Raw genomic sequence first — 21,463 nt, forward strand, 5'->3', positions numbered from 1 at the left:
CCGAATCCTCTAGTTGATCAACTAACAGCCGGTGCGGACCCGCTCTCGATCTAGCGTCGCTCCCCGTACAAGCTCCTGCGCACACCCCGGCTTCGCTGCGCTCCTCCCAGCACGCCAGCAACTCCCAGGACACAGCGGACAGGTCTGGGGAACACTGGGGTCTCACCCCCACTCCCACCCCAACAGGTCTTAAATATGCAACGCTTAATGCGTCACCTGCAATTACTAACCTTGAACATTTTCGCTTGCAGACCTTGAGGCAGCACCCAACTCTCAAGCGGTCCAGGAGCAGCGGGTACAGGTACCTCACCAAGAAGCGCTGTTTTGGGGGTGCTTTGCACGTGCTCAGCCCCACGGGCAGCCGCTCTGCCACAACGAAAGGCCCCTGGAGAATTAACTGCAGGGCACACGTGCTCATCTGCACGTCTGCCTGTGTGGCTGTGCTCGTGCAGCGACTGCAGGAAAAATCCGTGAGGCTCTCGCGTGCACGGATCAGTTTGAGATCTTCTTCGCAGCATCCCAGGAAGCCCTGGGACGGGAATTGGGAGGCGTGCTGCCAGTGGCCAGCACAGTTATCTATAGATGTGTTTACACGGGAAGCTCAGACAGCTTTCAGCACAGGTGGATACTTTTGCGATGCACCAAAATGCAGACGTGATCCAACTCGCATCCAGAGATAACACTCCCCCATCCAGAAAGCCATTCCTGAAAACAGGGCTCCTGGTATTGACATCTTATGAAATATGCCTTTTCCCCGTAATTCTGCAGCTATGCCTTGCTTTGAAAACCAGGGCTTGCACCACAGACCCTCTACGTGACGCGCCGCAGCCGTGGGCTTTGTCTGTACCAGCCAGCCTCGAATTCCCAAGTGGGCAATCTTGGTTGGAAGGGTCTGGTCTGGTTAGCTAATACATTCCTTCAGTGTATGTCAAAACACAGTCTGCGGCCATTTCAGAGGCTTACAGCTCTTCCTACAGCCCTGCAAGATACTCATCCATGTATGTGTCAGAGCGCATTAGAGGCAGGAGCTGCAGCCTTATTTTCTGTACCATGGGAGGGGGGTGTGTGTGTGTGTCATTTTCAATGCCAGATTTAATATAGTATTTTATTGGCATGCAAGATCCCACCCCAGATCCTCATATACAGAAAAAGCTAAACCATCTTTGAATATAAAAGCCTCACTGAAAACTATTTCAGACCTTACTCAAGGTATCTGGGTTGGTTTTGCTGCCTTCTACAACAGAGGAGAAACTCTGTATATTTTCAAAGTACTTTGAAAAGCGGGAGAGGCAGGAGAGTACTCAGCGGTGTTTCATCCACTTGTATCGTCTCTGCAGTCCCACGATAATAGGGATGTAGGTGGTGGGAGCCCACGCTACGATGTCAAATTACAGGGACAAAACAAGAGACCTGATGTAAAGCTCCGTGCATGGTGCTAGGAGAGACAACTCCTCGCAGAGACTTTGTGAGGGGTTGGAGAAGAGGCCAGTGCCAGCTACATGGCTCTCGAAAGGGGGCCTGGAAAATAACCGCTATTAATGATAAGCACCGGGGATTTCACAAGCAGCTTGGTGCCAAGCGTATTTAGGTGCTTTTGCAAATCCCAGCCAAAGCAATACGCCTCACGAAACACCAAGATACAAAACACAAGCTATAAGAGAAGATGGAATTTAAAATACCTTGACTAGCCTTTAGGATAGAAGAGATTTTCTATCACAAAAAGCTATCAGTCCAAACAGATGCCTCTCCAGAAGATGGGAATACTTCTCACTGACAGCATCCAAAGGTTTGGCAGCATAGCTATTTTTACATGTGGAAAGATATTTTATTTTTGTGTCTCCATGGCTACAGGAAGACCATATGGCATGTGCTGACTCAGCACAGCGAGACGAGAACTCCTTTGCACTTGTGTGTTTCTCAGCATCGTTTTAATTAACGTGCTGGTGTCCAACTCCCTTAGCCTCAGCCCTTCTCTTCTCTTTTGACACTCGCCCAGCCGCGCTGAGCCAGCCTCTCCTGTCACTTCACCACCGGTGCTGCTGGTACAAGCTCTCCCTTCTCCCATTAGCAGTGATGAAACTGTCACTGGCGCATCACTAATGGCAATTTCCTTAGCAATAAGCCGTCCAACACCAATGATAAGAAAGTGGAACGAGCCTGCTCAACCTTTTTAAGACCCCTCAGTCTAACCAGCTCCGCAGACCCCTCTCCTTTCTGTGCCTCAGTCCCAAATGAGAGCCCAGAAAGCATCCTGCCCTCCTCTCCTTGCTCGTGTGGGCTGAAAGGAGGCAGTTAAACAGAAACCAGCACAGTTCACAAATTGTGTAAACAGGCTGTTTTCATACCAGTTGCTCAACCTATTACTAATATTTCGCCAGCCACACATTTGTCTCCTTGAAGCCCACGGCAAAATTCCCTACCGTTTCAAAGGGTGCAGGATTTTGCATTCCGGGCTGACGGCAAACATTTTTGAGTGCCGCTTTTTAATGGGGCACAGATTTCTGCTGAGGTTTGGCTAGTCTGCACCAGCTGACATGTAACTCTATAAAGGATCAGCTGCAAAAGCAGCCAAAAGCTGCAAAACCAGCCAAAGCAGGAGTAAAATGGTAGAAAACTGTATAAAGGATGTGGCCTGTAGGAACAGCTGCAATAGCAGCCAAAGCAGGGGTAAAATAGTGAAAAATGGATAAAAACATGGCTCCTTCCCTTCCTCCTCCTTTCTGATCCACAGCTTTGGAGGAAGAAAAACACCTTTGGAAGTGGGACCCCAGCTGTGCCTTCCCAGGAAAACAGAAGGCAATAAACCCATGCAGAAACTAGCTTTTTCGTTCTCTCTCCATCGAAGGGATCCCTTTTTAGTGCACTTTACCCGCAAACCAAACCTGGGACCAGCTCCTCCTGGGTTCCCATGCCGCCTCATCCGTGCCGGGCAAAGCCACCCGTCCCCGGGGCACACATGGGCTGGGGACAACTGAAGGGGATTTCAGCCCATTTGGGCAATCCAGCTGCTTTTCCCCATTTCACCCACCGGCGCTTCCCCTCTGTGCACTTACTCGGGCCTGTTGCACTCTCGTATCGCCGTCTTTATGCCGCCGCCGCAGGTTCTCGAGCAGGTCCCGAAAGGGCTCCACGTCCCCCACGCTCCGTCTATCACCGGTGCCTCTCGCTCTTTGGGCACGCACATCCCAAATCGGCAGTGCTGCGTGCGAAGGAGAGAGGTGGGAAAGGTGGGTTTGCATCGCTTTTGCATTACGAGCCGACCGCCAGTGACCAGCCCGAACGCCAACACCCATGCTTATTTATTTCTCAACCACTCCTCGCAAAACGCAGCAAAGATTTTTCAATCAAATAAAATTGAACTTCTCTACTTTTTGTCCGTCATCCCCATATTTTTTCCTCTCTGCACCCTTACATGGCGTCCATGGGAGTGATTTACGGGAAGAAGACTGAAGACAACAGCAAGCAATGAATATTCCCTGTTTACTGGTGCCGAACAGCACGGCAAGGCTCGCGGCACTGGCTTTTCAAAAAGCGGCTTATCTGATTTCCTGGAGAGCAGCGGGAACCACACTGTGTCAGAGGAGGAGACAGGCAATGGGGAAAACACCAGGGAAAACTCAAACCTCCCCACAGCTGAACAAAGCGGGAAAAGAAACTTCCAAATCCAAAGGGCAAATAAAATAGAAAAATGAATTCCTCAATCCAAAGTAATTTTTTTTTTTCACTCAGCCATAACAAGAGGCGTGCCAAGGCCTGGCCTACACTTTTGTTTTCCAGCTATAACTCTTGTTTTCTTTTGTTTGGAAAACTGGCTTAAAGTATCTTGGCAAGTCCCCATCCCCCATTTTTATGGTATAAATTGTGTCCCTTTGGGGTATGTTTGCTAGTTCGACTACACAGACTTCTGGAGAGGTGAGATCTAGGGGAGAGTCACCTTCTTCTGGCCCCACCAGAGTGGATGGAAAAGTGTCCCCAAGACCCGCGAGAGCAGGGCTTCCCTCTCACTGAACACTGCTCGCTAAAGCAGATTTCAACCCAGAGACGTGCTCATCTGCTGGCAGATGCCTAAATCTTTGCAATTATAGGAAGCCCAAACATTGCTGATTGCTCACAGATTAGAAGAGGTTACAGACTTAAAGAAGAAAACATGCAGAGCATCATTAATATACTCCCTTGCAATATTTCTCTGCACCAGGTGCTGTTCAGGCAGGAAAACACCTGATGATCTTTATGGGAATGGCGCTGAGTTTATTGATGTACCATGTTTTTCCAGCCCTTTCACTAATAGCGGAACAAGGTTGTGTCAAGACACACCATGAGCTCATCCCCCTTTTTTAGACATCCTTATGAACCACCTTAGAGAAAGCTATCGAGGAAAACAGAGCAAAATCAAACTGTCATGGGGGTTGTGCACCCAGCCCATAGGCGACCGGCTCTGCAGCACGTTTATCACCTCTTGCCCACGATGGCCGGCTTGTCACATTGCTTTGCCGATGAAGAAAGCTGACCTCAGGCGCATTTGCCTATGGGCATGGTTTACAGGACAGCTGAACAACTTGTAGCTTGGGCCCTAAATGTGGTGTTTGCTCAGAGATGAGCACGGTCTCTAGGCTGCAATGTGCCCTAGATTTGCTTTCATCTGAAGATTTGATTCCCCAGATAGAAACTGGCTGAAAAATATCTGCTACAGTAAAGAACAGGAATAAAATAAGCTGAAATGCCTGTTTCTTTGCTGAAGGACAAACCCTTACGATGAACAACTCCTCCTGGCATTTACAGGGTTGAAAACCTGTAGGATGGGGACCCCTATGCCAGTCCTGTACAGGGACAAAGAAGTCCGACAGCTATCATCAATGTACAAAAATACGTGACGCTAATCCAACAGTGCTGTCCTGGTGGAGAACTTCTTGCAGCGATGTTGATACTCACAGCTAAATATATAACCACAGTCATGCTTGGCACCACTGACCCAGAGAAGACGACTGAATAGCTAACCAGTGAATGTACACACAGCTAACAGACCGTGACGTGACCTATATGTCTCCCATCCAATGGTTGAGAATTAACCAGGAAATCACCTACATCCCTTGGTTTTATTAAAAATTGGGGGGTATGAGTTGATGGTAAATCAAAGGGGAAAAAAAAGAGCAGCTGTTTTAAATAAGCAGCAAGATTATCTTATGGAAATGCAATGGTGTTTCTTGGAACCACACTGTGAATAGTCTGGCTGTGCAACCTTCATGCCTTTTCTATTTTAAAAATAATTTCTATGTTGAGTTACAACAGAAAAACTAAAAAGCCTGCCAGGGTTCTCTTTCCTATGAGCTTACAGATCAGAGAATGAAGAGAATAAAAGAGTTTTTGTCTGGAGCAAATTCAAAATAACTTAGACACACAGTTGAGCAGGAGAGCCATGGCAGGGATGGGAGACGCTACAACAGACTTTCCTTTCCTTTGTCTTGCCACTGGAGTCCCAGATAATTCACCAAATCCAGCTCCCATCCTTGGGCTGACTTTGGCTGAATAGATTAGCAGGGGGCAGACAAGTGCTGTGAAGCTTCATGCATGCATAACATATACGCTACCTGCTGCCATACGGCAGAAGACAGAAATGATCGCTATTCGCCTACTCTTCTTTTATCATTCTTTAAACAACCCTGAAAACCACAAGAGACGGAGGCCCAAGTTTACAACCCTCTTTATTTTCTTTCAGTGATTTACTTCCACCCGACAATGCACTGGTGCTGTGAAACACTGTAAACCATCATGACTGGTGCTCGCCCAGCAAAGGCCAAACTCTGGGCTGGGCTTATTACTTGATTTAGCGATATCAAATTCAGTGTCCTCACATGCAAAATATGCATAAGCTAATACTCCCATGTTGTTTTAGCCTCCTTGATTTAAGAATAAATTTAGAGCCTGCTTAAATCTACATCCCAGTAGTTTTAGCTAGAATTTTTTTAGCTATTCAGGCTTCCTCATTTCCAAAGATAACTCCATAAAAAATGGCATGGTATTTTCTCCATCTGCCAACCCGTATATCACAGGCTTTAAACATGCAGACTTGAGGCAAGGCATTAGTCAGCAAGCAGCAGTTTGATGGGGCTCCTGGCCACAGCAGAGTACCAAAATAGTGATTTATTCCAACGAAATGCACTCCAGACTCGCACCTCAGCACTTTATGAGCCCGAGTAAACACTGAGGAAGAGAGAGTTTATAATGATCCAAACCTTAAGCTTGAATTAGACCATACACAGTTACAAGAATTGCTCCGTAAAGCCTTTTTGTGAGAATACATTCAAATGCTTGAACACGATTGGACTGCAGTAGGTTTTCTTAAGAGCCCATCTGCTCTCAGCTGAGAAGTTCAGGTCACACTTGTCTAATTTGTCTAAACTTGTCAAATTGTCTAAATTTGTGGACTGGAACGTTTTTGCTTACACAGTGTTTATTAAGAGCCATGCAGCCGGACACTGCCTCTCGGCTGGCCCGGGGTAACTCTAAGGAGGTGCTAATCTCTCAATTGCACTTGTTTGCACATCGCTCTGGTCACATCCAAGGGTAACTACAGGTTTGTCGGAAAGAAACCCACAGCCCAGATTTTGGGAATTTCAAGAAAATAGTTGTTTCTGAGCTTCCAGCAGTGAGCAGACCCCAAGCTCACCAACAGAGAAGTTGAAGACGCAAGGTCTCAAGACACAGGGACTCCACAGCTGCCTAGGTTTTATCCTGAGTCTCAAAAATGGGGGGATTTTACATAAAAACATTAAATACTGGTGCACCACTGGCTCCAGGGAGTAGCACAGGAATAGGATTTCCAACCACATCTCTAATGCACATTCTCAACAATAAAAACAAATGTGTTGACTGCTCTATTCCCTAAGAAAGGAAGGCAAATTGATACATTATGTCCGTTGTCTTCACAGAAATCAGTCAAGTGTCGTTGAACAATTGACTTTTCAGACACACGCAACGGAAGGTTAATTACTAAGGAGATCCACAGCCTGTATGGAAAATTATATCTAAAATAGCATCCAGATATTTTAATTAAAATACATCTGAAAGGCTATGAATTAAAACGTTAACTCTTTCTAAAGAAAATTTTAACTGTTGATCATTAAGAGCCAAAAAAAGCATATTTTAAGCTATACCTTGTAGAATAATATAGCACTTTTTTTAATAGACCCAGATGGAGAATATATTTGTTCAGACAAAAATGATGAAAACTAATTAGCATTTTTTCTTTAAAAGCTTCAGTATCTCAATAAAAGAAAAAGGAAAACCCTCTCAACTATTTTTCTCCAGATCTGGAGAATAAAAACTAAATACTTATTCTAGAAACCACAGTGCTAGCTGGAAACTAACATTGCACATGGAAATTGAAAGTTTCTATGAATTACTGCCAAAAATGTTCCATACAGAAAATGTCAACCAGTTCTATATTTTACTCTGAAGTTGTCGAGATGAGAAGCCAGTTGGCAAGTTTATGTTACACTAAATCACTAATTGCTCGCATCACATAGGAAATCTCTAATAAAAGCCTAGGGAAGCTTTGCAAAAGTTTTGCTCAAGAGTTCACTCAAGGGCATTAATTTAAAAAGATAAGCACTCCAGAAGGAATACCTGCTTTAAACAACGTTATGCCAAGCAATCGATTTTAATCGCATTCTCTGTGGTAGAGTAGACCCACGCACACCAGGCGTAAGACACACAGAGCTGTTTTGGGCTTCCACCCTTGCAGTGAGAAGCTGTGCTCAATACAACTGGCCATTGGGACAGGATGATTTTGACCAATATGTTTAGCCTGAGCCCTAGGAAACATAGCTACGAGGCACAAACCACCAGGTATTACAGACCTTTCCAGGCTCACATTCTGTCCCATCAGCCCAAGGTGTGTGTTGGGTACGACATCCCTTGTGTGCGCCATCGATGTTAATACACCAAAGTCGCCGACACTGCATCTGCTGAAGTTATTGAAAAGATCCAAATGTTAAATAAACATGTGCCACATGCCTTACCAGGTAGATGATCCTTTATGAAATTATCCCCTTCGGATTTATCATTAACTCACAAGCTTGACAGCAATTTGACGGCTTGTGAGCTTCCCATTCATCCAACCCCAGGTCTTATTTTGCTCTGGCAACACCAGGAAAACCAAGGTGTGGAATTTCACTTACCATATACGGGCACACTTGAGATCCGGGTCCAAAAATTAACTCACATTGTTTGTTGACGTCATAAATCAGCCCCGGGAGCTGCTGAGGCAACGTGTAAGTTCTTGATGAAGGTTCATCAAGCAAACACTCCCCATAACCAGTGCTACAACACAAATGGGAAAAATGGTGTCAAACAGGAGGCAACGAGACTAGAACCCATTGGTGTTCACCCGAATTAGCCTTAGGGCAGAGGCACACCACATTTGCCGTATTTAGCAAGCACTACAACAGCTACTGCAGACTCGAGCACAGGAGGGTGCGTCACCCATTCACCACCACCCCCGTGCTGTGCTAATGACCATCCACCACAGTGCAGTCAGCTACCCTGGCAAAAGCATTTCTGAGTGTGCACGACCTGCATTTAATTGCTGAGCAAGCGCTGGGACGTATTGAGAAAGAAAATCATTGATGAGCAGAAGAACTGCCTGAGGGACCGAGCTCCTGGATTTGCCAAGCACACCATGGTGGCTCTCGTTCCGGTCCCCATCACAACACATGGGAAGGCATCACAGCAAAACGGGTGACCACTGTGCATCAAACTGACCCGCGGGCTCCTGGAGCAGCGTTCCCACCACGGACTAGTGCCAGGGCTTTATCTTGACCTGTGGAGCAGAAAGGCAGATTCAATCTGCCTCCTAAAACACGGCTCCGTATCTGGGCCACAGGGCTTGGAAAACTCACTCTTCAGGTTCGAGGAGAACGCACATTCCTTAAAAGCAATATCCATGGGGGAAGACTTATTGCTCCCCATAGAGAGGCCGGTCCTTGCCAGCTTATCATGAGGCTGAACTGGCAGGCACTGGATGCCAGGGGTGCATTCCTGCTTTATGTAAAGGATGTGTGCACACACAAATCCCTCTGATTTCCCCCAAACGCTGCACACTAGGACTTCAGATTAACTGATGAACCCCATGGGATGCACGCACATGTAAAAACAGCCTAACAACATGCATATGCAAGGCCTTACTCCAGAAATTCAGTGATGTATTTCCTACTGCATTTTGACCACATCCAGGGATTGGTGTAGAAGTTCAGTGTTGGTGCCATGACATGCTGTTGATTTTTACCTCCGTCTTCTTTGCACTTATGATTGTCATCATGTGGCATGTTAAATCTAAGAGAAAAACAGCAGCGAGAAGCAGTCAGTTAAGTGGCAAATGTCAAGTATTTGGCACAGCAAGAGCAACAGTGTGAACTAAACGTAAGCAAACCCAAGAATTTTTCCTAGATATGCTACTGGCAGATATTACAGAATAAAAGTATTAACGTGCACGTATTCATAAGTGTCAACAAGCATTGCTCAAACGGGGTTCCTAGCACTTGTCTGCAAAAAGCTACGTAGCAGCCCAGTAAGCTCTCCACACCGTGACTGCATGTATTTAGCCAGACAAGTCCTTGAGGGAGCCTGGAATAAGATGCAATTTCAGCTGCAGTTTCCTTTTCAGCTGACAGTTGCGATCCCGCAGGCAGGCTGGAGTTTGGCCACCCCTTCATAAAAATGGCAAATTCTCAGGAATTGAGCCAAAGAGCCAAGAGTTGATCTCGGGGAGTAAGTTTCTGAAGGAGATGAATGACTTGAGCCCACCGACCACCGGTGCCCAAAGTCCCTCGTGTACATTGGCAGCACCCTATGTTGGCTGCAAAAGGTCTTCTAGTTCAGTTGAATGCCTTGGGCCACGCTGATCCCTCACGCTGTTGCCTAAATAGGGTTGCACCGGGGATAGACTTGGCTCCTATACTTTATGTGGTAGGTTTACAAAATGCCATCAAGCATCAATATCAGCAGAAACCCACGCAAAGTTTGCAGCACATGACATATTGAAGAATGCGGCAAATACACTAACGGAGACAGAACGGCTTAAAGCGCTTTGCTGTTTGAAGTGGAGAAGGGGAAATGACCCGGTGTGATCCTGCGTTCGAAGGCTGGGAAGTTTATATCCCATTAAGATTACCTCCAATGAACCACCTTCTCGCTCTGCTCCCTGTAAAAGAGCAAAGAGGTATTTCCTGCTCGGGAGCGCCGCTAACCCCTCCGGCAGCTCTGGGGCAGCATTAGCGAAGGAATTAGCCACAGGTTAGGTGTGGGGAACGCCAAACCTTCGGGGACTTTCTGTCAGGAAATCTCATTTAAACAAATACTACTGTGGTTAAAAATAGACCGTCTCGGCCAGCTCTCCATGAAGAAAAAGGGAGACTAAAACAATGAGGGATCTGTTCCCAAGTACTCATCCATCCCACACGTAGAGATCTCCACTGCAATCCAGGCGCGAGGTGGTTTGGGACTGAACCAGCTGCCTAAGAGCTGTGGCTGGGGGCTAAAGGACTATGTGATCTAAGAGGATTTGTCTCACTACCACTCTCAAAAAAAGCCAAAATCAGTTAAAAGAAATTTCCACTGGAGGAGGTGCGTCTTGAATGACAGCATCTCTTCTGGGGATGTGCAGCAGCATGAGGTTTTCCCTCGTGAAATAGTTCAGGAGTGGGTCAGGCTCACTTACACATCCCGACCACCTGGGTAAATTCCTCCCTTCACAGCCCCCTGCTGCGCTGCCTTCAGTAGCGCCACGCATGGCGGTGGGACGAGCTGCGGCAGGCTGATGACCTGCTCTTGGAGAAGACTTCAGTCCCAAAGGCCAGGTGAGACGTGCCCGTGCCCCTCGCCCTGGTCCTCCCCGAGGCACCCAGCTCCGGCCAAAATCCTGGCTAGTCCCCGTGGTTTGGCCAGGACATCATGGCTGCTGGGGCAGATTCTGCTGACATCCGCGTGTAGATGTGAGAAGATGCAGTAATAAGGGACATTTTGTTAGCTCTCCTCCCTCCCTTGCTCAGGTGCTGTTTGGGGTACCCTGTCACTTATCCTCCCCAACATGTGGATCTGCTGGTTTTGCTGCTCTCGGATCGGCTCTGGAGCACCCCACCACCTCCCAGAGTCACACCACAGCTTAATCTTCCTCACTGGTGCATCTTCTACCCAAGTATATTTATCTCCTCTCAAATAATTAGGCTCAGCAGGTACCAAGTCCCAGCCTGGCTGGCAAGCCCTAGCTAGCATAAATCTCGGGCTATTTAAATGTAAATGTATTTACATAAAACATACACATGGCCAAGTTCATGTGCTATTGTGAAAGCAGTGCTCAGTCCGTTATCTTCACTAATTGAACAGCTCCTGTATGGGTCGCAGACTGTGCCCAGCTCTGCCAGACCTAGGAGAGAACAAAGAGGTTTACAATAGAAAAAGAAATGTTGCCCACAGTTCAGCAGAGGCAACTAACATTGTCACTACAAAAAAGAGTTATTAGAAGACAAAGAAAAGGTTTTCCTTACCCAAAGTATCACATTTGTCGTGCGCTCTACAAATATCCTGTCTGAAAGCAGAACAGACCCGACACATCAATTTTCAATGCAGCAGTGAGTTAAGGTACAAGCACAATAATAACAACATCCAAAAGCAGTTCTTGGTCCTCAAACGGACCTTCTCATGCTGGTTTGCCACATTGTCCAGTCAGAGTCTGAACCAACTCCCTAACATAGTCAGAGTTTTCATCTTATGTTGAACCTGTGGGCAGACCTTGGACGGTCCCGAACCTCTCAAAGTCATCTACCGCTATAGGTGGACACATTATCCCAATTCTGCTCAGTTATACTGCTCCCACAATTGCAGATGTCATTACACCCACATCAAAACCCAAACATTTCCCATAGCTGGAAATGCTCACAGCCTCTGACGCACGCCTGGCTACAGTTTTCATGCGAATATTCACCATACCTGGTAACAAGCACGGCTGTATCATGTTGAAGGTGACTTCCTTCAGGGTGGTTCTGGGATTGCTGCCATTGGCAAAAGTTTTTTAATGTTGTCTGGGCGTTGTAAGATATTGCAGGACCATCCTAATAAGCAACACACAAAAAGCAGGTATTTTAATTATTCATTGCAATGCTCACTACAAATGCCACTGTCAAACAGAAGGTGAAGAAAATCCCTTCCGTTACCTGTTCGTTATGTATCACGACCAATTTCACAATAACGATATTAATTAAATTTCCAATGCTTGGGTCTTTGTAGATAGAAGCCACCTGTTTGAAAAAGAAATATTCAGAATTATTGCTAACATTCAAGGAAACAAACAATTCAAGACAACACACGCGTGTTTTCCATTTTGCAACTGTTTTTCTCCTAGGCTACTCTTCTGACCCACTCAGTGCTCTGCTGCTACTTGGAGAGACCTCCTGCCAGAAGCACAATTTTAGAATGAAACAAACCCGCTGGTATCGCAGAAGCCCAATATTTCCTGTTGCTTTAGCACACATTTCACCAAATTACAGGATCATTCTACTCTGAGATACAATGACCACCAACCAAGACTGTCAAGAGCAACTTACTCTCTCAAGTGCCTCATTTTGACATGGACAGTTTTAGACCACATATTCACTGCACTTCTGCCCTCAGATGGGATGAAAATCCCTCCAGTGACACAACTATGCTGGATACTCACTTCCAGTCACTCTGCATCTATGGAGCTGCCTGTTTGGGGACTGGACTACTGCATCCTAGTACCAGCAGCTACTAAAATGCTTGTCCTCAGCCTGGAAAGCCAGCCCTAGCACTATGCTAAGGATCAAGGTGACCACAGGCTCCTTCTCCTTGCCACGGCAAGGGAAGTCAGGCAACTGGTAACCTACTAGCATGAGTCCCTTGGAAGGCACAGTCCCCAAAGTACCTTTTTAATTCAGCTGCTGTTTCACATGGGCTTAAATAAAAAGAAGAGTACAGCATATGGACTAAAGGGCCGGTGACATTTCTCATGTTGTCTGGGATTCAGAAAGCTGGAAGGGAGAGGTGTGGGAACCTGGGAAGGAAGAAGACTCCAACCAGTGCTCCCCAGCCAAGTTTCACCAAGCTTTAATCTAATCCCAGCATTATCTCCACGCCTGGCTGAGGCAAACTGATGGTATTGCATACGAACGCAGCAGAAAGGGTGCTCTGAGACCACTAGACAACGATCCGTGGGTGAATGTACTTCCCCTAGTTGAATACTCACTATTGACATTAACGTTAAGACATAGTGCTGTAGATTAGCTCCGTGGTAGGCGACCATCCTGCTGTCAGCCACCACCATCACTTCCACAAACCGAGGGTAGGAGAGAAACCGCTTTGTTCGTTTGTGGCTCTTCTTTTCACTGATGTTCCCAGTCTTGTTGCTATCTGCAGAAAACGAATTCACTTCCAAGCTGTGTTTCAACATTTCCACGTCAGATAATAAGCTGCTTTCTGCCCACTGTCTTCTCCAGTGTTTCCGCTTGTTCTTTTTGTGACTGTGTTCGTGATCTATGATTAAAAAGCAGGCAAAACCATAAAGTACGTTCTGGAGTGAATAAAGTTAATACTACATGCGTGATATGTCAAAACACCTGTTTACTTCAATGAAGAGTTAGCAGGCTTGTTCCAAACAGCTAACCAAAACACAAGCACTCTGTGGAAACCCACCGTGTAATCCAACATCTAAGGCTTTTCTTAAGTTTTAGAGTCATCTTACGGAAGCCAACAGCTCTTAAAGGCAAACGTTCACATAAAGGCTTTCCTGCACCAGAGCCATCTCCTTGCCTGCGCAGGAGGGATGGAGCCTGGGCTGCAGTTCAGTTTAACGCGACACGAGCCCGGTGATGGTAATTAGCCACCGCAGCGGCAGCGTGAGGATTCTGGGCACGTCCAAGGTGGCCAGGAAACCACAGGAAACAAAGGTCCAAATCCTGTATTTCTAACTCAGGCATGAAGGACGGCAGGATTTGGCCTTCATAGCGAAGCAATTATATATGATTTATTTCTGTCTCTAACAATAACACGGCTGGGCTTCAATTCCCCCCCTCCCTTTATTATTCTGTGCTACGGGAATGGTAAAGGTCATCTAATAGCACAGCTGCCACTGGCTAAAGAATAGAATTCAGGAAGTTTCACATATACTGCTTTTGATATTCAATTAGGCTAAACATAAAAGCAGCCTGAAAATATACTCCATGCTGATACAAAGACGACAAAGTGAAGAGGGAGAACAGGCAAATAAAACATATGGAAAGTGTACAATTAAGATTTACCATCTGATTAGTATGTAATTATAGCATTATTTAAATGTAAGAGCAAAATCAGTCTTATTTGATGCCACTTAATTTTTAATCAGTTTATCATAGGAAGTAGCTAATTGAATGTGATTCATCCATGAGAGACTGTTCACTTCTGCATTTAATATAAAGCCAGATCTGAGCTACTCATCTAAGACTCCAGGCTACAACCCTCACGTTCTTTGTAGCTTTAGTTTAATTTCGTCATGGTGGTGAAAAATATCACATTTCCTTATCTGACCCACTGAGTAGGTTAGAGGAAGCATAATATTAGGGAACAAAGGAATATTCAATGCTCAAACAAGATTGAAACGATAGGAAACTTCTTGGCTATTTTTCCTGTGTAGCTTCCTTTTAGGATATTTTGTAATAATTTCCAAAAAAAGAAAAATAAAATATATTCTCTAATATCAAGGCAGGCAAAGGGGGGTCAGCCAGCTTCTACCTTTCTGAAAAATGCTATCCTTTTGCCCTATGTGTAAACAGGCAATAGAGTGTTTAAGAGTTAAATCCTGTTTACTCTGCACTACCTAAGTCCTACGAATTCCCCTTTCTCAATATAGTCCAGACCACCTTAATACAGCAGAGAGCCCGCAGTTATTTGAGTAAGAATTCAAGAAAGCCAATGGCATTCGTGGCTATAATTGGATTGCCCTAGTTCCTCTGCACTAATCAATGCCCTTGTGTTGGCAAGGTTGTGCTCTCATGCTGGCACGGCTTCGTGGGCAACCGTGACATTATCCCGACTCGTTCAGTGCCAATCAGCACGGGAAGCCAACTCTGCATACAAATAACTTAAAGGTGAGAAGACAACCAGACGGAGGAGAAAGTGCTAACCTCAGCCCTTCAGCCAGTTCCCCTCCTCTCTGCACCCTCAGCCAGTTGCTCTACATTTCCCTTTTAAATAACTAACTTCCAAAAGAAGCAGGTGCTCAAGGAAAAACGTGTTAAGGATGAGGAGATGCTCAACAGGGCTCGAGCGAGGCTGAAGGCAAGACTGCGGTGCGAAGGCAGAGCTCTGCACCATCTGCCACCGCGGCTCTGCAGAGCCCCAAACGGGACCATGGGGCTCAGGCGTCTTCTCCTCCAGCCAGTCTGGCAGAGGGAGGTTAGATGGCAAAAGAAGAGGGAAATGCAAAGGATTCTTTGAAGAGACACATGTTATACAGGAGGTTTTTAAAAGAAATTAATTGATATTCAGCAGGCTTGCACTGAAATCCTGCAGCGAGTGTTGTCACATGCTCAAAAAAAAGAACCCCACCCAAAAACCAGAGAGGTTCACACGAAATGTCAGGTCTGGTTCCGACAGTCCCCACCTGATCAACCCCCCAGGAGAACCAGAGCCCAACACAGCCAGGTACACCCAGCGCAGAGGAAAAACTACCTTTCTTTCTGTTGCAGAGATCTGGCACAGTGTCATAGAATCATTTAGGTTGGAAAAGACCCTTAAGGTCATCGAGTCCAATTGTTAACCTAACACTGCCAAGTGTCGGCACAATGTCAGCATACTTCCCCCATCCAGCACACAAATCAAGTCAGCCACATCATCCCTTTAAAAAACAACATGTTTTTTTCCAGGTATGAAGTCACTCCAACACTTACAGCACACTATTTGGACAAGTCACGTATAGTATGTTTGCCTAGTTACTGTAAAACCAAGCACAAATGAGTGGGGATGCATTGCATGGAAAGCCACTCCTGGACTTTGATAGCAGTGAACTGTTATCTTCACCCATCTTTCTTGCGTATAACTACACTCAGAGATGGTGCACATTCACCTGTAAAAAATTAAACACGGATGGCAGTGCACTGCTCTCAACCCATCCATAAAACCCCCATCAGCATTAACGGGAGTTGCATACAGGCACTGCCAGTACTCCATGTCCCTGATGCCGTTGATATCTCGCCCCATTACGATGACCACAACAGAAATGCTCTTATTGAATGGTGCAGCATACTGCCGCTTAATCAAGCAGAAGTGAAAATCTCTCATATTACACAACAAAACTGCATTTTTACAGTGACAGCTTCCTACTGCCACACACAACACCAAAAAAGGGTGTAATATTTTTCCACCTGGTTTTGCCTTTTTTTTTTTCCCCTATTGTGTTAATATACTAGCAGAAATCAGGAAGGAAAATGGTTTGCTTGGCAAGCTTTCAACCCCTGCAAATGACCTGAAAAACATCTACCTACACATGGCAGTAATTGGATGGGTTTAAGCAACAAAACATTTTCTTTAATTTGCAGAAAACCCAAACCCCAATGAGTAGACAAAAACTTTAAAACCAAGTAAAGTACAGATCAATAATTCAAGTATTAGGCAAGCCTATGCACTGATTCAACAGTTAATATTCATTAAAGAGGTGGCTAAAAGGCTGCTGGAATAATGTCCAATTTTACTGCTTGCTTTACTAAGACTATGGTGTTTGCACCGTGTTTAGACAGACCTGGAAGTGTATGTTCTTTTTTTTTTTTCTCCCCATTTGGTTTCTTCTTTGTTACATGGGACTTAAAAAAAAGATCCAGTCCTGTGACAGGGATATTCCTTCCTGATGGCATCTTCCCACCCGTGCCATTTATTTTTGCTTGCGCAAGAAGCCTCAGCCTAGAACCCATTGAGCTGATTTATGGATGATTCCTGCTGATTAATGGACTTTGGATCTATGCGAAGGGAGAGGGCAGGGGAGACTCAGGCCCTACGCGAGTACTTTGCCTGCATGAAAGGGTGACAAGGCAGAGCCAGGGACTGCTTTTGAAATAGTAGCTATTGTTATGCTAAACCCCAAAATTAAAAGAAAGAGCGATCGCTTATCCCAACAGTTCTAATCCTTTCCATTTCTACATTAACTTGTCCTTGGAATAGAAAGCAATTTGCACAATTAAATAAGACATGTGACAATGCAAGCAATTCCAGTTCAGCTCCAAGTTCACGAGAGCTGCACATAGCAGGGGGGAGAATAAAAAAAACCAGACAGACGCAAAAGAGAGAGCAAGAAAGAGAAGGAAAAAAAAAAAAATCTATTTCTCAAGCTAATGACATTAACAGCTTCTCCCTGCTAGAAAAGGAGCATGGTCCTTTCAAACCAACTCACTATCGTACCTTTTCTGAATGTGTGACCTAGGATTTTTAACACAAAGTTTGCCGCTCAGCAGTTGGCCCATAACACTCCTAGACCTGCTCTGATCCGGCTGCGCAGATGATAAAACTATCATTTGGATGTTAATTATTTATTGCACACCTCCATAAAGCAGATCAAAATTCAGCCGAGCTCCCTCCAGGCAGTCAGTCGGCGTGCGACCTGCCTCCCTCGACTCAAGCAGGAGCCGCAGCAGCAAACCCTGCCCAAACGGTTCGGTACAAGCTCCGGCTACAGTCGGTTGGCCTGAATTTGCTGCCTGTAGCTGGTACAACGGCAGCCACTGAAGTGACTGCCATCACTTGGAAAGGAGAGGCAAGAGGCAAAATGGATTTTCTTCATGCAGACGTCAGACTGGCTGAAATCAAACCGTATTTTTAGGCTCTTCGTGCCAGGAAATGGGATGGAAACTGGCTCCTCTTTAGGACCCAAACAGGTCCTAAGTTGGACCAAAGGGTTTTTCTAGCCCTGGGTCTGTTTTAATTCTGTATCGATAGGTTTTATGTCTCTCTCTCTCTTTCAATATATCTACAGATATATCTCAGACGAATTTGCCACGAGGCCAAATTCTCACCTCTGTTACTGTGGGTGTGCTGTTGTGGCCAGCATAACCCAGAGCTGAACACCCCTTCGCCACCAGCAGCTTCTCACCCTGCTCGGACACCAGCCAGGGACAGTAAAATAACAGGGGAGCAGCAACTGCCTTGCCCTGTACCACACCGAGATGATCAGTCCTATCAGCAGGACTAATCCTGCCTTCCCTCTGGATAGCTCCTTGACTGTGCAATCGGAGCTGCTGCGATAGCTAGAAAGGGAAAATAGGCTTTATTGATAGAGGAGAGAGAGAGCAATGACCTATTTGGAAGGGAAATGAAGGATCTGGGCCAGCCAGGATCCAAAGAGAAAGATATTCTGCACTAAGGGTGAAAATGAAAGTTTGCTCGATTTTTCTAATCTGCAAACCAGAAACTGTTCAAATACAAATTAATCTGAACCCACTTAACAGAGAGATCAACTGGAGTTCCAACCTTCGTCAGCAAGAGCTGGACAAAACTGCATAGACCAAACTTTCATGGTTGGAACTATTGAAAATGCAGTAAAATATCAGACCTTTCAGAAGTGCCACTATTAAAGCAATACAAAGCAGGGAAACTTTAATTTTCCCCGTGTTGTTCATACTTCCCTTTAAATTAGGAAATAATCTGGGCTCAGAAAAATTCCCTCTCAAACTCTTCCAGGAGAACCAAAATATTGGGCTTTTACAAAAAAGTCTTCTTTGCTACCAAGAGAAACAGTTGCATGAACAGATCATAAGCCCTCATGACCCAGGCACACCCGCTTGTTAATTTTCTTGCCTTCCTCCACTTTGAATTTTGCACATACACTTCACTAAATAGCTTCCCAGGTGCCCAACTGGAGCAATGCTCAGATCCTCAGAAAGGTCCATGTCCTGGAGGACCTGCTGCTGAAGTCAGCTGAAGTACAGAGCCTGGGAGTTGGGTTTGTAATATGTGAAAATACTCTCAGGCCAGCAAGCAACGCTATAGAGCCACGAGCAGTTGAGACTGCCATGAAGCGTGGCTGGTACCAAAATCAGCAGCCCCGCCTCCATTCACCCACTGCGGCCTGTGCACGGGAGCGAGCAGGGTGGTGGCTTTGGCTATGGAGACTCCATCCTTGGAAGCGCCAAAGCTCAAGGTGATGCTGAACCCACCTATGTCTTCTTGGGGTGAATCTGCTTTTCTTCCTGCTGCTTGAACCAGAACGCTTGAGAACCACGACTTGCAGTTAGCACCAATCAACATCCCTTAGGAAGAAAACATTCCCTGGTTTTATAACATGCAAACAGCAAAGACCACACATACTCTAGATGTTTCCTTTTCCGATGATGTATGCGAGAATGCATTCCAGCTTTAAAGAATTTTTTTTCTGCCTAAGGTAAAAAGTTGTACATGAAAGCTATCAATTTTGCACAGTAGACAGAAACTAGATTAATGAACAAAACAATAAATTGCCTCTTTAGGAAAGCAGATAGTAGCATGTGAGCTGAGCATGTGGCGGAAAATGATTCAAGATCATCTTACAGACAAAATAACTAAATAACTGCACCTCACAACCGCAAGGCACAAAAGCACCATTGAATTGGTCCAAAATTGGTTTAAGGTATGGCTGACAGAAAGCTACAGTGCTGAAAAATCACTGATACCAGTTCCATAATCCACTGGTTCAGGAAGAAAAATAAACTAGCCCCGTAGAATGACTAAAAAAACCATGGCAAACTACCCTTGAAAACCATCCTGACACTGCAAAGCACGGGGCAGTTTGCTAAAGTACATCCCAGTGTTTCACCGATGAGGAGACACGCATCTGAGCCAGGTTGTGGGTCAAACTGGTGCGAATATACCACAGGCACGCTGACATACACTGGTGGCATTTCAGCACGTCAGAAAACCAGCCAGAGCTGCTGCCTCCTGCGCTGCCTGGGCTAATTGAACCTGTTTGCCTTTTTCAAGGCAAGTTATTTACCTATTTGCAATTTTCAATGCGTAACAGTCGCAAGTATGCCAACGCTTTAGCCGCACTCGTGTCTGGTGATACCTATGAGGTACCATGCCAACAAGAACAACACTGAGATCACCAGATCCTTGTACTGACACTCAGTAAAAGATGAGAAAAAAATATCCCATTAGAAAGAAAGAAACTTTGCTTAGCAATTGGCCACAGGGATGACAATACAGGCACATGGGAAGAGAACTCACAGAATAGTCAGCCTGTTTATTTTCAGTGTCATATGCCACGGGGTACAGATGGAAAGTACCAAAGTGACACCTCCCTGCTTCTCCCACCTGCCTTTCTTCAGTGGATGTCCACACAGATGATGTAAAAGTAGATGCAAAACTGCAAGTACATCCATTTTGATTCCAGGAGAAAAATTTAACTCTGTTGATTTACCACGTCTAAGTTGCAAACCAATAACCGATGAACAGTAATTTGTTTAGTCACAATCTTGGTCTTCCACCATTAGGGTGCCAGACAGTTGATACGCTTTCAATACTAAGAGTAACAACAACAAAATGCGTGCACCTTGCTTATAACTCACATTAAGAAATTTTCAAACAAAACCACAGTTATGGGATCTGTATCATCGGCTGCGATCGAGTTTTTTAACTGAAGTCAGTCTAATACCTTATTTCACTTGCCAACACCACAGCAAGATAGCACAAACATTACAGCCTGAGCCCTTTCCCAACTCAGTATGGGAAAAGCTTGTGTTCGACATCCCAGGCCCATTTGACCAAGTACTAGTTGGCTGTCACTGCGCTATTACCTCAATAGGAAGCCAGAAATAGAATTAATTACATTAGCATATGGGACTTGTGACGTAACTCTCTCATTTGCTGTTTTTGGGAGGGAAGGAAACCTGAAATAATTACTATCTGACTATAAATTACAATTCACTTCCTTAAGATGAGAAACTTTTCTGAGGGAAAGAACGAAGTCAATGTTTCACCCTGAGGCCAAAAGCAAAGCTGACAGCTTAAACAGACTTTTGAAAGAGCTCAAGGATTGCTCAACCTGGAAGCAAAGGCTTAGGAAAACCTCCCTGAAGATCTTCTGCAACCCCACGGTTACGTGAGACCCAGCAGTACAGAATTTGCCTGAAGACCTGCCTGGAAACCAGACACCTAGAATGTGAAGTTCTGCAGGATGAAGAAGTTGAAAATCAAAATAAGGTCACGGTTGGAAGCAAGACAAGCAGTCCAAAAGAAATAGCAAGACTACAAAAGGGCTCTAGACCAACAGCTTGACTGCAAAGGATCTGGGATTTCACCACAGATCGCTCACAAGAGCACAAACATCGAGTCCTGTGGAAAAGGCATTCAAAGTTTCTGCCTCAAAACTGCTATAAAATAAGAATGTAATACATGTAAATGGTCCGTAGAACGAGTATGAAATTTTCCACCTCTGGTCTGTTTGGCCCAGTTCCCCACC

At 45.4% G+C, this 21,463-nt stretch overlaps 1 protein-coding gene across 4 annotated transcripts in view; it reads right to left on the reverse strand.

Moving 5' to 3' along the window:
- ADAMTS9 (ADAM metallopeptidase with thrombospondin type 1 motif 9) overlaps positions 1-21,463 on the reverse strand; it is an 87,198-nt gene that overhangs the window by 58,233 nt on the left and 7,502 nt on the right. For all 4 annotated transcript variants that reach the window (XR_003927700.1, XM_030043758.1, XM_030043759.1 and 1 more), the window contains 9 exons: positions 13,256-13,542; positions 12,207-12,290; positions 11,983-12,104; positions 11,541-11,581; positions 11,314-11,419; positions 9,184-9,330; positions 8,178-8,319; positions 7,857-7,964; positions 3,054-3,199 (listed from right to left, as the gene is read on the reverse strand). Coding sequence is in view for 3 of the 4 variants with exons in the window: in XM_030043758.1 (XP_029899618.1) it covers positions 3,054-3,199; positions 7,857-7,964; positions 8,178-8,319; positions 9,184-9,330; positions 11,314-11,419; positions 11,541-11,581; positions 11,983-12,104; positions 12,207-12,290; positions 13,256-13,542 (1,183 nt within the window). In the remaining variant the exon portion in view is untranslated. The remainder of the gene's footprint in view (positions 1-3,053; positions 3,200-7,856; positions 7,965-8,177; positions 8,320-9,183; positions 9,331-11,313; positions 11,420-11,540; positions 11,582-11,982; positions 12,105-12,206; positions 12,291-13,255; positions 13,543-21,463) is intronic.

The sequence above is a fragment of the Aquila chrysaetos genome, chromosome 20 (assembly GCF_900496995.4).
Source record: "Aquila chrysaetos chrysaetos chromosome 20, bAquChr1.4, whole genome shotgun sequence".
NCBI lineage: Eukaryota > Metazoa > Chordata > Aves > Accipitriformes > Accipitridae > Aquila > Aquila chrysaetos.